This window comes from Athene noctua, chromosome 11 (genome assembly GCF_965140245.1).
Source record: "Athene noctua chromosome 11, bAthNoc1.hap1.1, whole genome shotgun sequence".
Lineage (NCBI taxonomy): Eukaryota > Metazoa > Chordata > Aves > Strigiformes > Strigidae > Athene > Athene noctua.
This window is the reverse complement of record NC_134047.1, coordinates 23,723,085-23,739,365: the sequence shown is the minus strand read 5'-3', so window position 1 is coordinate 23,739,365 and position 16,281 is coordinate 23,723,085. Positions and strand designations below refer to the sequence as shown.

The following is a 16,281-nucleotide window of genomic DNA, read 5'->3' as shown; positions in this document are numbered from 1 at the left end:
ACATAACTATAATACTCAACGCTGACCTCTGCAAGGACGTTTTAGCCAATTCTGACACTTTCTCAAAGCAGGCTACAGTTACATCTTTGAAACTCTGCCCTCCTGTGGGTTTAGGGGGAACTGTAACACTCCTCTACATGAACAGCTTTCATCCCTCTTCCACTTTACAGATCCTTAAAATTTTCTCAAGGGGTTTCATCTCTTGTTGAAAATCCACATCCATAAATTGTTCTGCAGGTGAATTTGCCTTTTTAAGTGCCTTTTGCTGACCCAGGGATATGCAGACTGTGGTGTAAAGAGTGAATTTACACTCTTCTGTGTATGTGTAAAGATAATTTTTCGAGCACACCCCTGCCTCCAAGCCAAACTCCTTTTGCTCACCCTTATTCTACAGTACTAAAACTGTTTTATCTATTTAACATCAAGTAACTTCATAAATACCATATCAAAACTTACTTGCTATTCATTTATCAACCACTTTTCCAACTAAGAGTCTTAATCCTACAAGAATTTCTATTTCTGTCTTGATGTATCACGCATCTCAGGCTGGGCTTTGCTCCAGCAAAAGGCAGGCAGCGCTACTTTTCTGTGGGTTCACTGGAAAAGCACAGCAGTGCCTCCTTCTGTCCAAGATTTTGAAGTTTTTCTTTACATAAGAAACACAACCCAATCTGTTTTTTCACCATACTGTACTCAAAATAAGGTTCACTTATGTCTCACCTGCACTCAGACTCCTGATCTCCAGGACTTCCTGGAGATCTTTCCAGGGGCCTCAGGTTGCTTCTTTTCTGCAAGGTGTGAGCAGGAACAAATACCACGTATAGCTATTTTTAAAAGGGACTTCTGCTTTTTTTTTTTTTTTTTTTTTTCAAATAAAAAACAAAACATGGTCAACTTGAAAGAAACCCCTGCAGAACTGGAGTGCTAATCCACATCCTGCAGCCATCACATACAGGACCAGTCCCACTGAAATAAGTTTCAAACACACACTAGAATACTGCAATTTTAAAACTGCTCCAACAGGCAGGATTCTTCTAGAAATTCAGAAAATGCTGGCAGATCTACTGCCCACAAAGCGTGTCCAAAGAGCTGCTCCTTCGGGGTGGGAGAGGGGCTCAAGCTCAAGTTCCTGGATTTGCAGACCCCAGGCACCAACCCTGCAAGTCTTACACACAAAATTCTTGTGAAAACTGAAATCCAAAGCAGAAGCAGCTGGGAACAGGGCAGGAATTGTCCTGGCCTCTGCTCTGTAAATAATCTAGCGGCTGTTTGAAGATGCAGTGAAAACTCTGCCCTCTTTATTTGTCAGTAGCTCTCCGAGCGCCGCGTACAGCAAATGTTGTGTTTACATTTCCCACTGACTCGGAGAATTAACGCTCTGTGTAGAGTGGTGAAATGAAGCATAATGCCCAAATACAGGCTTTGAAGAGTTTGTTTATGCGAGTTTATCATCACATCAACAGTTTTCTGGTGCTGGCTGGTGGTGGCTCCTCCATCCTAAGTGGCTGTGCGTGTCCAAGCGGTGCTCCTGGGGAAGGGGCTGGCCATCCCCGGCACTGACTGTACCATCAAGCAGAAAAACATGAACCATCCACCATTATTATTACATATTTAATTGCGACGAAGGCTTGCGAGTCTCCATCGTGTCTTCTGGAAGAGTTCCGAGATCTCCGTTGCCCATCTGAGATCTTAGGGGAAAGTCTAGCCTCCTTATGAAGGGGCCACCCTTCCATTCTCCCTATGGCTTTCTCCAAAGGGTTCCTCATCCTTCTCTTTTATGGAGAACTTTTTCCTGAAGGCTTGTGTCATGCTGGAGGAAGAAGCCTTCCTGAACGTGGTAAGTCTCTTCCGAAAGTTGCCCCCTGAGAAGAAGTAGAGAAGTGGGTCAAAGCAGCAGTTGGCAGCTGCCAAGGGGAGCGTTACCACGACTGATTTCTGTAGGTATATGGCGTCCTCGCAGCTGGCGTTCTTCAGCCGCAGCACGTGGAGGTGGATCGTACGCAGAATGTGGTACGGGGTGAAGCTCACCAGGAAGGTGGCCGTCACGATGATGATCATCCAGACCGCCTTCTTGCGGTTAGCCTGGTTCTTCTTCAAGGAATTTTTCAGTAAGGTCCTTATGATCATGGTGTAGCAGATAGTTATGACAATAAAGGGGAAAATGAAACCCACGAATAGGGCAATAAAATCCAGGATCACGACTAGATTTGTCTTCTGAGAGTCTTCTGGGGGTTCGAAGCACTTGGTCTTGTTGCCATGTTGGTACGTCCCGTTTCGCAGGAAGGGAGCGCTTGTCAGGGTGACAAAAATCCAGATGCCAACGCAGACAAATTTAGCCTTCTTCTCCGTCACCAAATTGATGTTCTGGACTGGAAAAACGATGGCTATGCAACGGAAGAAGCTCATTGCAGTCATGAAAAAAATGCTGCAGTACAGGTTGACGTAGAGCGCGTACGAACTGACCCTGCATAGGAAGTCACTGAAGAACCAGTTCCCTTTGTGGACGTAGTAGATGACACGCAGGGGCAGGGTGCACACGCAGAGGAAGTCGGACACGGCCAGGTTCAGCATGTACACCTGGAAGGCTGTCTTCTGCCGGTAGGTTTTTATGAGGACGTACAGCACAAAGCCGTTGCCGACAAAGCCCATAATGCTGATCATGGAGTAGAGCGTGGAATAGACTCGGTTTCGGAAGTCGTCGATGGAGTGGTGGCATGACAGGTTATCGAACAGCGCCATCATGTTGCCTGGCTGAGGCACCGATTCCGCCCGCTGAGGAACGTCAGCCCTAAGGATGAACAACTCCGGTGAGATATGTAAAGCAGCACGTGAGGATAAAACACCATTATTAAATAGGAAAAACTTATCATTTCTCTTACACAGGAGAGAACAGCCAGGAAGGGGTGTGGATCTGTGCAGGTCTGTGTTGTAACTACCCACTACAACCACCTTTCTTAACCTGGTGCCAACAACCGGTGAGCTAAAGTGGAGTCACATTTTACTAAGTCCTCAGTACTGGCAGCATCTTTCTTTCACTGAATTACCAAAAAGCTCTAACCCCTCACAAACTGAGGTAGCTACTCGTTAAAAGAGCAGAGAGGAATGACGAAGGTGGCAATAGCACCGTGCAATTTAAAATATAAAGAGCAGATCTGGATCCTAATGACTGTTCAGTCCTGCCTCTCTGCACCTCCTGGCAATCGCTGCCTCCCTGTGCTCCACCTCCTCGCCTGACTGTGTAAGGACAGGTCACTGCAGGAGAAAGTCTGCAAGAAAGTTTCTGAAACAGGAAAGGAAAATAAATAATTTTTAATTTTCATAAATAGATAATAAAATAATTTTTAAAAAACCAAAACCTTTGCACAGAAGGTGGAAGATGATTCCAAGCCAGAGGCTGCTGAGTGCACGATCAAACATTTGTCAAGCTCCCCAGATTCTTCATTACTCTCCTCCGCTCACAGGCAGCACCATTTTTTAAACTTGCTTTGTTAATAATTAAGTGTAATTACTGAGTTTGGAAAAGATATCACCGATTACACCCGACAATCAGGAAGGATTGCTGTAGCAGAGGATGCTGCAGGGCTCCAGCTCCCCTGGCGCTGCTGCAGCACCTGGCAGACGGTGGGGGAAGCTGCAGGGAGGCTCATGTCAAGGAGAACAAACATCCTGGTCTGAAGACATCTCTGCTATCGTGGGAACTCCCTAGCAAAGGGCTGCTTCTTGGGTTTGCTTTTGCACTTTGCTTTGATTTACATTAGCAGGTCTGGGGCTCTCCAGAGTGGTCAGACCACAGCCAGGGAGGGTTTTTGGATCCACTCAGCCAGTCTTTCGTGAAATTTTATTGTTTCCTTTTGGTATTCGAGTGCAGCGAGACATGACACTTGTAATTTGGGTTGCCCTAAAGTAAAGCAAGAGAAAAATACAGATGTATCTTTCCCATTCATTTTCAATTTCAATTTCTAAGGGTTCAATCTCACTTTCAGTCTGAGACCAGGCAAAACGCTGGGGATCAGAACCGCAGGGTATCTGCAAACTGAAATAACAGGACTTAAGAAAAAAAAAATAATGATGAAAGCACCAGCTGGGACAAGCTCACTTCTGAGAACCCATGTGTGTGGGTACGTGCTCAAAAGCGGTGTTAAATGGTATGTATTTTCATCTGTACAAATAGTCTGGCAGCATCAGAGTCTCTGTCTCTCTCCAGGATTTACTGAGAGTTCAGAGCCACCCTGGCATGCTCAAGGCTTCCAGGGTTCAGCTCTATGGGAGTTTGGTCTCTTTGATTACCTGCAACGCACAAAAGACATTAAAGCTCAACAAATATCAGCGAGGTGGCACAACCTGACACAAGAGAGGATATTTTTTTCCCCGTGGGCTATTTATTGGTGGAGCCATAGGGGTGTGCGAGTGCGACTGCACAGAACTCTTTGGCCAGAAGAGGCAGCCCAAGCCCCAGCACGGCCCTACCCTGCTCTGCCAAAGCTGTACGCCAAAGCTGTACACCAGCACGTTGTGCATCAGCACTTACAGGTCACTTTAGCTCGCATAAATTAAGCTTATCTAGTGATGCTCATTGCGAATAACCTGTTCAGCAAAGAGAGGCAGTGAGTTTGCAGCCATGCCCCCTCCCTGCCCCACAAAAGCCGCCTCTCGGCAGCCTGGCTCTGGTGGTGGCAGAATCCAGACCTCAGCCCCAGCGTGGCTGAGCCTGGGCTCCTCACACACGCACGATGGAAAGCTTGGAGCGGGTCTGACCACCACCAGACATCCCTCCTGTGAGCTTCTCGTGGCTCCGGCCACCCCTCCTCTGCCAGGGCCAGCCAGCATCACGGAGCTGCTGCCCCACCAGGGCACCACAGAGACAGAGCCCTGGCTCTTCGGGGAGATGCCGAGAGATCCAGCCTTCATCCCACACCACCAGCATCCTCACTGGCCCGAGGTCTTCACTTCAGGACTTGTGGTTCAAGTTATGAAAAGAGCAACACTCAGTAACGTCTGACAATCTCCAAGATAGGGCTAAAATTAAGTTTGTGGAAACGTTGGTGTGATTTTAACCAGTTGCTTGGGAGTGGCAGGCAGCGCAATTCTCTGAAAAAAGCGACTTGATCCCCATTCCTTGTTTTGAATCTGTCAAGATAATCTGATGCAGGTGATGAAGCTCTTATTACCGTTACTTTTACCTCCAGGTTAAAGCCCAGCGAACAGCCTCACCAAGCAGAACCCCGCCGTGCTATGCACCGTACAAACACATCAAGATTAGCAGCTTAGTTATGTCATGAAAACTCACACAGATAAAATCTCTGTATTTACCAAGGCTTCGCATATCAGTTCTTTCTCAGACATTAAAAAAAGACCAACACAACCAAGATGTTTGAGATTAAGGGACTGGAACAATCTCTTTTGCACATTGAGGGTTTTTTTTCATCTGCCTGCACCTCCAGACAGTTATGATCAATGTGAAAAAAGAGCAGAAAATGGGACAAAGTAGGCTGCATGGCCAACCCCACGGATTACAAGATGTTTTGCCTAAAAGCAGCAACGTGATGTAACACTCAGCGAAGGGAAGAGCTGCAGATGGAGAAGCTGGGGGGAGCTGGGCAGCGCAGGCAAGACCTGCGTTTCCCAACAGCAAGTTTTGGGTCAGGTTTTCTTCGTGCCACTAGTGAGGAGCATCTGGAGAAGGTCCCGCTACCCTCCTGCCCCTGCACATTTCCCTTCCCTCCTGCCAGTGCAGCTACGCTGCCCACGAGGTAACCGAGAGCGAGCGGCTCACGGCTCAGCCCATCGCTCGCTCACTACATAAACTTCCTTGGGTAATCTCTGTGCCTATTTGTGCACGCTTCTGAAGTAGTATTGAGCTGGATTATAAACTTTTTACCGCCTCGAGGGACTAAATTCCAGGCTTCCAGCTGCTATTCTTAAAGACATCAGCAGCCGGTGAATACCCACGTGAGGTATCTGTCTAAAAGGTGACCGAGACCTGTTATCTAGTGTATTTCTAAACATAATTAAAACCATCTTTTGTAACCAAAACTGGTGATTACACTACTGAAGCAGACTGCTGAAGTATAAGAGCTCCACACCTAGAAATGCATCTGTAAAAAACAAAAAACCCCACAGAACACCATTTCCTAGCTGAGGCTTCACGCCATGAAGCGAAGACAAGTATCACCTCTGCCACTTTTCATTTGCTCAGTGCCGGTTCACCGAACTGTTTATTTATGTGCTGGTGAATTCAGCTCACGAGGAATGTACACAAGCGAGAGGAAGCAGCGATGGCTGGCTGAGAAAAAGGATCCCAAACTAAGCAAAACCCCAAACCAACCGCTGTTCTCCAAGTCTCACGCAGCACAGCTGGATTTCTAGTTGGTTGTTAAGTAAATTATACTCCATTTAATTACACAACCAAAAAAGCATCCCACCAAGGAAGACGGCGTCGTTTGGCTCAAGCTCAGACCTAAAGCCCCCACCAGCTCTCAGGAATGCTCAGAGCTGACACGGGCTGAGTTTAACGTTGGGTGGAAGAGATGTAAGGGAACAGCTCAGACACCGACCGCGCTTCACAAGTGTAAAACCCCTTCTGCGAGGGGAACCCGGGCTGGGCTTAGAAAGAGGAACAGAGCGAATAATCGAAGCAAGCAGCAGCTGGGTTTATTAATTAATGACCCAGCTCATTAGTACCACACGGTATAACGGAGCTCTGGGAGTATTCAACCCGACTGCAAACCGCTCCCTGTGACCGGGACATCGCAGCCTTCTCCTCGGTCCTGCCGGGGCTCCCGCAGCGCCCATCACCCGCCCGGACCCCGTCAGGGCTCCCGCAGCGCCCATCACCCGCCCGGACCCCGTCAGGGCTCCCGCAGCGCCCATCGCCCGCCCGGACCCCGTCGGGGCTCCCCGCAGCGCCCATCGCCCGCCCGGACCCCGTCGGGGCTCCCCGCAGCGCCCATCGCCCTCTCGGACCCCGTCGGGGCTCCCCGCAGCGCCCATCGCCCTCTCGGACCCCGTCGGGGCTCCCCCCAGCGCCCATCGCCCGCCCGGACCCCGTCGGGGCTCCCCCCAGCGCCCATCGCCCGCCCCGGCTCTCGGGGCTCCCCGCCCCGTCTCGACCCCCCTGCGAGGACTCACCGGAGCGGTGCCGGGCGCGCAGCTCCTCCCGAGCCGTCCCTCCGCCGCCCTTAAGCCGGGGCTCGGCCCTCCCCAGCCCCGGGGAGGGGCCCGGCCCGCCCCCGGCCTCGCCCCGCCGGGCTCCCCCCACCCCGGGCTCCCCCCAGCCCGCTCCGGCCTCCCGCTGCCCTCGGGGGGAACCGGTGTGCGCTGGGGAGGCGGAGGGGACCCCGTTTGCTCCCCCCTCCCCGGTCACGGCGGGGCCGTACCCCTCGGGGCTGGGGGAACCGGCGGCTTTCCGCAGGGCTGGGGGGAAAGGCTTTGTCTAGGGTGGGGGTGCCCCCGAGTCGCACCCAAAATAGCCGTGCTGGGATAACGCGCCGTGAAAACCCTCTGTCCCCATCCCCGGCTCCTGGGACCCGCCCGGTGCCGGTGACCCCAGACACGGCCCCGTCCAGCTCCGTGTCAAGGGGCTGGAGCCGTAAGTGGTGACCCCAGGAGCTCCTGCCGAAAAGGCACCCCAACTTTCACACAGTCCTGCGGGGTTGGGTGAGCACCCAGCCAAACTTTGAGTCTTTTTTTGGCGCCAGCTCCGTTTCGATGGCTGGTTTTGGAGTTACGTGCTCTCTAGGTGAGCGAGGAGAGGCTGGCTGCGTGGTCTGCCTGGGTGGGTTCCACAGAGATGAAGGGAAACAGCCGTAGCCTGACAGCATCGGGGTGGGGGGCAAGTGCCAGTGGGGCAGCCTCGGCTGTGGGACAGCTGGGTGCCCTGTAAAACCCCTGGTGCGCTTGGCTAGTTACTGTGCGCCAAGAAATCGCACTGGTGGAGGCTGATCTTTCCACCGCGTGGCAAGTTGGCTACTGTAAAATCCTCACTCCACTGAGGAGCCTCCAAGCGCTCCACTGTTCACCTGTTTAAAAAAAAAAAAAAATCACAGGCAAACCTGTTCTGTGCTGATTTCTGGCTGCACCGGACCAACATCTGCGCCAAAAAAGAATTTTCCTCCACTCAGGGGCAAACTTTGCCCCTGGTCTGTCTTGGAAGTGGTGGCATCACGCTGCCTTCTGCAGAATCGGGGTTCCCAAGGGTATGGCCAGGGTGATCTTGACAACGGAGACCCACAGAGCTGTTTGGGCTGGCCCTGCAGCATCGTCAGCCCCGCAGCCCCCGTGTCCGTGCAGGGGATGTGGGGGAGCACAGCACCCCGCCAGCCCTTCCCCGCAGTGGGGGGGTCACACAGGGACACTGTGCTGGCCAGGGAATAGCTCTAATGCTCATCCAGGACCCACAAAGGTAATTTTCTTCCATGTGATCCCAGCTGACCTCAGGTAGCGAGTCTAATATTGAGCTTTAGCTTCTCATGGGAAATAATACTGAGGAAATACACTTGCTCAGAATTACCTTCCAAAGTGGCAGGTACAAAAAAAAAAAAAAGAAAAAAAAGAGAGTAACCAAGAGATCCTGTGAAGGCTGCTCTCTGCTCATGGGGTGTGTGTGCCTCCACATCTTCCTTTCTCATGGTACCTCTGTGGCATGAAGGGCATGTGCGTGCCCCTGTCCAGGGGTCCCCGAGGCTGCTCCTGCCCGTAGCCCGTTTTCTGCTCAGCAGGATCCCCCACGCTGTGGCTTAGCAGCGCTCAGTGTCAGAAGGAAACATCCCCGCTATAGGACTTGGCACAGGAGGCACCTCACTGCAGTGTAAGGGGCTGTGGAGGGATGGGACAGACTGGGAGGGAGGGAAGGCGTGTGGGGAGAGGCAGAGTGGTTATTTCCAGCCCTGCCTCCCCCACGAGCCCCTCGGACCCTGCTGCCCCTGCGCGTGGCTCAGCACGGCCCCTGGCTCTTTCTGGAGGGAAAGGATTGGGAAGTTCCTCCAGCTCTTTGCATTCTCATAGGTGGCTTCTACATCTTCAGTTCTGGCACAACATCTGGTGATAACATTAAGAAAACCCCCACTGATGGTTGCGCAGGGATGTCTGGGCTCCGGGGCTTCCCAAATCCTCTTTTTCTCATTAACAGGGAATGGATCCCAAGGCAGTGAGAGCTGGGTGAGTGCCAGAGCCTCGGCCTGGGGCAGGGAATGGGGGCAGCGAGCACAGCCCAGTGCTGAGGTGGGGAGGTGGCATCCAGGCACTGTGCTGGGAGAGCTGGGAGGGTGCAGAGCCGAGCAGCCGCTGGGGGAAGGCTGCTGGAGAGCACTAAATACACACCTCAAACCTTTTAAGTAAATGGTTTAGAACGAAATAAATGCCACCACGTCAAGCAAGTCATGACTGCTCTTTAGGAATGAATCACAAATAAGATCAACAGCATGTGGGCGTCTGCTCTCACAGGGGGTAGGCGGGTGATGGTCTCTTTGGAGACTCTGTTATGGCAGGTTCTGCCGGGGCTGCACGGGTTTGGTTTTGTTCTTGTCACTGCCCTCAGCCACTGCAAGCTGCTGTTGGCCATGCTCTTACTCTCCTTTCTTCACTGTTTTACATCACACAGGGAAAGCAAAGGTTTGGGGATGGGCTGAGTATGATGACAAAGCCCTCGTCGACCTGGCACTGGAATTACAGACCCATCGCAGACTCACCCGGAGGTTTTGCAGTACCGAGCACTGCAGCTGTGCCTGCTTCCTCCAGCTGCCATGACAGGTTTTCTTTTCTTCCTCTTTCACTTGCATCTTTTCTACCCCAGTATGTCCCAGAAGGTTTTTCTGCTGAACCCAGCAATCTGCACTTTTGTTGCAGGTCCTTAGCACCTTCTCACACCCAGAATGTGCAGACTTGCTTTTCTGACAAAGCTGTGGTGCTGTGGAGGTGATGGTTCCTCTTTTGCGCTCTATGAACGGCGAAGGTGTGTGAGAAATAAGTACACCTCACCCATCTGCCCCTCCTGAGAGCCCTCCCCGCCTTCCTCGCCTACCCCGTGCACAGAAAAGCCTGCCTGTCCCTCAGCAGCCACCCGGCAGCACAGTAGGAACAGTCAAATCGTGGGATAATTCAGGTTGGAGGGGACCTCAGGAGATCTCTAGTCCAACCTCCTGCCCAAACCAGGCCAGGCCACTCAGGGCTTTATCCCACCTGGTCTTGAGGGACTTCCAAGGATGGAGGTCCAAGGGCCTCCAAGACTGGGCACCCCTGCAGCGCCTGCGATCTCCTACTCTGTGAATGCTTCTGTAGTTCGCTTTAGTTGTGGTGCACGTTTTGGTATTACTCCATTCTGCCATTCCTTCTGCTTTTTTTTTTTGTAGATTTTTTTGCTATTCCTTCTGCTTTTTGCTACTCAGTTTTGTTATTCCTTCTCCTTTTTTTTTCTGTTCCTTCTTCTTTATTTTTTTCCACCCTTTACTCTCCAAATCAGGAAGATTTCTAGTTGCAAGGTCAAACTGAGGTTGCTGTGGGATCAAGGAGGCTGCTGCTGCTCCAGATGTGCTGGCAGAAGAGCCAGAGTTTTGGCATGGGGAGAGTTTCCTCACTGGACTCCTAAGAGCAGGTCACCGACCCTGACACCTCCCTGCACCACAGGGACCTCTGTGCTCCAGGGAAAGGCTGGATCCATGGCACGCAGAGCCCAGGAGAGGACAGAGCAGACCTCCTCGGCTGTGGGGCTGTGGGTAACTGTCGCTGGGGACAGCCAGTACTGCTTGGGGGGGACAGGCCACAGTGACTCTTCTCCCCCACTTTGTTCAGGGGAAGATCTTCAGGGCACCAGGGCTGAGTGCTTCGGGGGAAGTGGTATCAGTATGGTGTCTCTCACACACCACACAAGGTCAGCTCCTCGCTCTTCTTCCCCTGCGTTGTTTGTTAGAGCCTTCCTGTAAGCTGGTGTCTAAACCCAGTTAATGTGTCATGGGGACCGACAATTCAAAGTCTCAAGATGATACAGAGTAGGTTAGACAAGGAATTGGGAGGGGGCTGTGCAAAGGATGGAGGAGATGGCAACAAGAACATGGATGGATAAAGCCCAGCGTGGACAGGGGAGATACCCAGAGGAGGGCAAGGGAAGGGGAGGACCCCCCAAAGGAGACCCTGGATGCACTGCCAGGGAAGTGGGTGTGAAGAAGACCCCTCACAAAGCAATCGCCGTCAGGTTGGAGAATGAGGTTACACATTACCTCTCACGAGGGGTTGGGCTTGCAGAATTAGTCCAGGCAGGACGACGGGGATGGGGAGGCTTTGGGAAGACCAGGTTCGTGGTGTGGAGTGTGAGAACCTGTTCTGGGAGTCTGAGGATGGGTCAGGAGGAGAGGGGCTGGTTCTGCAGTGTGGGTGTGCTGTGCTGAAAGTGTGGGGAATGATTAAGAGAAGGTGGCAGGCTCAAGGATGGTTTTGTCTAGCACCGCTGCCAAGATTAAAATTGTGTCCTGAGGGTAGAGAGATCCTGCTTAGACACGGGAGCTCAAAGAAACAAGGGCTGGAAAAAAGGTAAGAAGCTGTAAATTCAGAGGAACATAAAGCAGAGGAGGATGAGGGGGGAGTTGTGAGCAGAAAGTTAGAAAACTACAGGAGGTGAGAGACCTCAGTGTGAAAAAACACACAAGGGAGTGACAGAGTCTGACAGAGAAGGGAAACCCATAAAAATTTGCATGATGGGCATGGGGATGGGGTGAAGGCTGGAGATAAAGGGATAAAGAAGAAGGAAGAGAGTTGTAGAGCATTTTGGGAGAGGGATGGAGGTCAGCAAGGGAAGGAGGGCTGCACTTCAGGATTTGGGACTGGGCGAGGGTGGCTGTAACCTGTCATTTCACTTCTAACGTGGCATAAAGTGATTTCTTCTCCCTCCTTCAAAGTTACTAAAAGTCTGGGCTAATTAAGCGACAATTTGAATTCAGCCATACCAGGGACCCAGACACAAGATGTGTCTGGAAGGGGTCGCTTACCTACGTTAGGAAAACACACACCCACGTGCCGAGGGGAGGAACCAGCCACGGGTCTGCAGCCTCCTTGCCCTGGGAGTTTCAGAGCCCTTTGGAAAGCCGAGTGGTGCAGCAGAGGTCCACAGCCACCGTGATGGTGCTAACTGCTGGCACTTCCCCTCAGTCAGCAGATCCCTGTGAGCCGTGACTGCCTCGGAGGCATCAGGTCTTTCAGTATTGCACCAGAAGAACTTGCCTAGATAAGATACCTTTTGCCTCTGGGAACGATTTTCCCTGATAGGAAGGTGATTATTAATTAACAGCAACACAAATTTTAATGGCTTGGCAGACATCTGGAGGCTGAAGATTCGTTCTGTTAGTGCTTATTAAGAGCAATTTGATGCTTAGGCTGTAAATCGGTTTGATTCCCTTTTCACAGGACAATGGGACAAGGCACAATTTAGGGGTACGGGCTTTGGAGGTCTGTCTGGGACCATCCAAATCTGGGAAAAGCCTGCTCATGCTTTAGGGTTAAGGTAAGTGGCCACTTAACATTAACTGACCTTCCACTGCCACCTTCTCCTGGATCCGGAATGCCTGCGGCTCCAGCCAGACACCAGGCTCCAAGATGTTGAGCCCTTCATTAAATGTCATAAATGTCACATCAACCCAGCGCACTGGCTGCTGCTTCCTTTACTGCTGGAGTTCCAGGCAACCGTCCTAAACACCTAAAGAGTTTGCAGCTTAAATGAAAAAGCTCTCCAGCTTTGGCAACTGCCTTCACAGTGGCTATTTAAGAAGGAGACATCAGAAAGACAGCGTTTCCTGATAAAGCAAACATCCTTTTAGCGTGTTGCTGTTTCTTTCCTCTCCTGGGACTTCCTAAAATAGGTTGTTTCTCTTTGAATTTTGTGTGAAAAGGGTGGTAATCTCAACTTCATTTCAGACGCAGTTATTTAGCATAGGCTGGGCTCTGTGTCACTGGGGGAGAACGACCAGGGGCGATGTCACCTGCCAGATGCTCTTTCTAGAGAAAAAGAGATCTTTTTCCGAGATCGGGGATGGAGACCTGGGCACAGCTCTGCCTGCTCTGGCCTCGAGCCAGCCCCAACCTGGAAAGTGCATAGCTGCGGTCCCTGGGCTCTGCCGAGGGAGGACTCATCAACCCAGGCACGTCCTTCCCTTGATGTGGATGAAATAAAGCCCATGAGGAAAGCGGAGGGAAAAAGGAGGAATGGAGCACGTAAAGGTTTTGGCGTGGGTTGCTGAAGGGAGCGCACTGGAATGGCGGCCTTGGATCGATGGGGGACACTCCCATTGCAAAGGGATGGGAACGTTGCAGAGAAATGGAAGGTTTGGAGACTCTACCAAGTGTGAGAGGAGAGGAAGTGTCTTTTTTAGGCAACAGTTTCCGTGCCTTGGTGCCTGCCAGCCTGTAGTCAGCCTGAAACAAGTGGCTTTTGCTTCAGGCCTGTGCAGGAGCTGCTCAGTGAGGGCCATCCCCTCCGAGCGATGGTGAACCCGGAGTCAGCCCTCAGGTTGGCTGAGTTGGTGTGTCTGGGCGGCAAAAAAACCCCCCAAGAAATGATGGTAGCAGCGGCCAGAGCCAGATGGGTTATCCCGCCCTCGTTCTTCATCAAGCTTGCAAACGCGATGCCTTGTTTGGAAAAGTAATTCCTGCTTCTTGCCAAGGATATACAATCCCTTTTCTGCTCTGTTCTCGCTATAACAGTTCCTGCAAGGGCCCCCACCCAGGAGGACCTGATTCTCCAGGGGACCACCCCTTATTGTCACCTAGACCCTACAAGACACATCTCCATTTCTTCCCTGCCTCTGACACAGAGACTTGATGTCACAGTCCCAGCACTGGCCCTGCCTTCCACTTGTTTTTTGGGGATCGATGTTCATATGTGTGGCCCATCCTGGCAGCTGTGAGAAGCTGCTCCATCCCAGCCACAGGAGACCAACGAAGCTCCCCGTTCCCTTGGTTTGGGAAGAAGAATGGAGCTGGGAAACTTTCTGCCAAGAAAACCTCAGCCCTTGTCCCCTCATGAAGCCGTTGGTCATATCCTACTGCAAATACAACCCTTTTAACTAGCTGCTGTGGAAAGGAGGACTGAGAGAAGATGCAAATCTGGGTGAGATGGTAGAACACCTTCAGCACCGTCTCTAGTTAGCATTGTTTGGTTTAAAGCACTTGCTCTCCTGAGACGAATAAAACAAATCACTATCAGAAACGACTGCAAGGACAGCATTCAGCAATCCTATCGTTGTTAGCCTAAATATGTGGAGAATTATGTTATTTTCACAGGCACAAATCTCTTCACAAAAGGAGGCAGTAACAGGGATGGCTCACTAATCTGGGAAATGACAGAAAACATCAGCCAAGGAACAATGTTTCTGTTTCATCAAAGATGAAGACATTTCTGTTTTCAGACATTTCTGTTTTCAGACAACATTTCTGTTTCATCGAAGACAGGGTTCGTGTGGTTTCCACTCAAAATGCCAACCAAAGGGTGGGAGTTTGTGCTGCCTTTTCTGGGAAGTGGAGCAGAGGTTGTGGCCTCCGCCGCAGAGGTACAGGTACGGGCACGGGGCTGCCTCCACCTCCCTGGGGTGCTGCAGCCAAAGGGCTTCATGGTGTTCCTGCACCTGGGTGCGTGTCCACTCTCCCTTAGCCTGACCCACACCTGGGTTTGGAGGGGTCTTTGGGACATGGAGCAGTAATTTCAGGGTCTTCTGCCAGGGAAAACTTCTGGAAGTTGGGCTTTTAGGGACCCCCTAACCTGCTCCGATCCTTTCACCTTGTGGAAAATGAAAGGATGGGCTTGTCGGGCCAGAACTCCAGACAAGGACCCAGAGATGCCCCTTGGCTGTGGTTCGGCTGCTGAAGGACCTCAGCAAGCCGTGAGAACTGGCTAATCACACTCATCACACTCCATACGTGTTTGTAAAAGAGAGGGTTTGGATTTTTACCTTTCTGTAGGCACCATGGGATTGGCTTTGCCAGATGTTGAACACCTCCAGGTCTTGCTGCGTTTGATGGCAGACAGGGATTCCCCGTGTCCAGTGCCCTGAGCCCTCTGCGTGGCTAAACACCTTAGAAAAGAGAAGAGTTAAAGATATCATGAAGACTTTTAGACTGCTGATTCGAAAAGCTGGATTTTCTTAGTTTTTTGGGTTTTTTTTATGGTTCCAATGTGTCAACCTGTAATGATAGAACCACCACGCTGCCAGGAGATGCTGTCCTGATAGAGCCAATTGCCGCTTCCTTTTCCTGTTTTGCACATGTAACAAATAAGTGCTTCAGCAGATGGGCGAGATAGAGCCTTCGTTGTGCTGTCTCCATTATTTCACAAGTCACACTGCGGACACACCAGTCATGAAATGAGAAACGTTCGGTGTCGCTTTGCGGGTGAAATGTTTTCAGGCAAAAGCAGCAGAGCATTTTCCCATTCCCAGAGGTTTCATTTATCAGGAGCTGGGTATTTCTGTTAACTCTCCTGGTTTTGTGAGAACTGCCATGAAATCTATATTATATGAAAATCTGTCCAAAGTACTCTATCATTCTAATATTTTTTTCTCCAGAATGGAACAAACCCAGGGTGCATTTATTGGCCCTTAGACTAGAACTGGGTGTGAGGGTCTATGCAGGTCATCAGTGACTTTAGGCTTCATAATCCGGGTTACTGGGAGTCTGCCCAGGTGACCTTAACTAGAATTTACTTTCAAACTGACAAAAGGTTGTGTTTCAATTTTCTAGTTTTGTTTCAGATACGGACACTCGCTTTATTACTTCTTACCACCTTTTTTTTTTTTTTTTATTTTGTAAAAAAATATTCTGACGTACAAATTTTTAAAAATACAATAGTCCATCAGAGGTTTTTTGTTACAGTTTTTTTCCCCACCCACAATAATAAAGTAGCATTTTAACTCACTGATGTTCATAGCAGAGCTTTCCAATTACATAAACTACCAGGGTTCTTTTTCTCTGAAAGATAAGAAAACAAACTTATTCCTGGAAAAATTCAACAGTGCAAAAGAAAACATTTCTCATGGGGAAATTTTGCTTTAATCTTCCTTTGGAAAGTAATCCAGAAAGCTGGAAATAGTACATGCAAGCTGACTTTCTCTTTTTGGAAAGGGAATGGAATAAACATTATGAAAACATGTGAATTTTTGGCATCGAAATTTTTTGAGGGCTTGTATCGCTTGGAATTTTTTTTTAAAAACAGAAAGGCAAATTGATGTTCATTATTGAATCTTAACATTGGTAATAAAGACACCTTGCAATTAACTAAATCCATATTTATCTAGTGCCTCATTTGAT

The 16,281-nt window shown here is 50.4% G+C and overlaps 1 protein-coding gene across 1 annotated transcript; it reads right to left on the bottom strand.

The window, feature by feature from the left end:
- Positions 1-950: 950 nt before the first annotated feature.
- CYSLTR1 (cysteinyl leukotriene receptor 1) lies at positions 951-7,144 on the bottom strand. Its single transcript, XM_074915281.1, has 2 exons — positions 7,129-7,144; positions 951-2,788 (listed from the first exon to the last, which is right to left on the bottom strand). Exon 2 carries the CDS (start codon positions 2,740-2,742, stop codon positions 1,711-1,713), a length of 1,032 nt encoding a protein of 343 aa, XP_074771382.1. The 5' UTR covers positions 2,743-2,788; positions 7,129-7,144; the 3' UTR covers positions 951-1,710.
- Between the last annotated feature and the right edge of the window lie 9,137 nt (positions 7,145-16,281).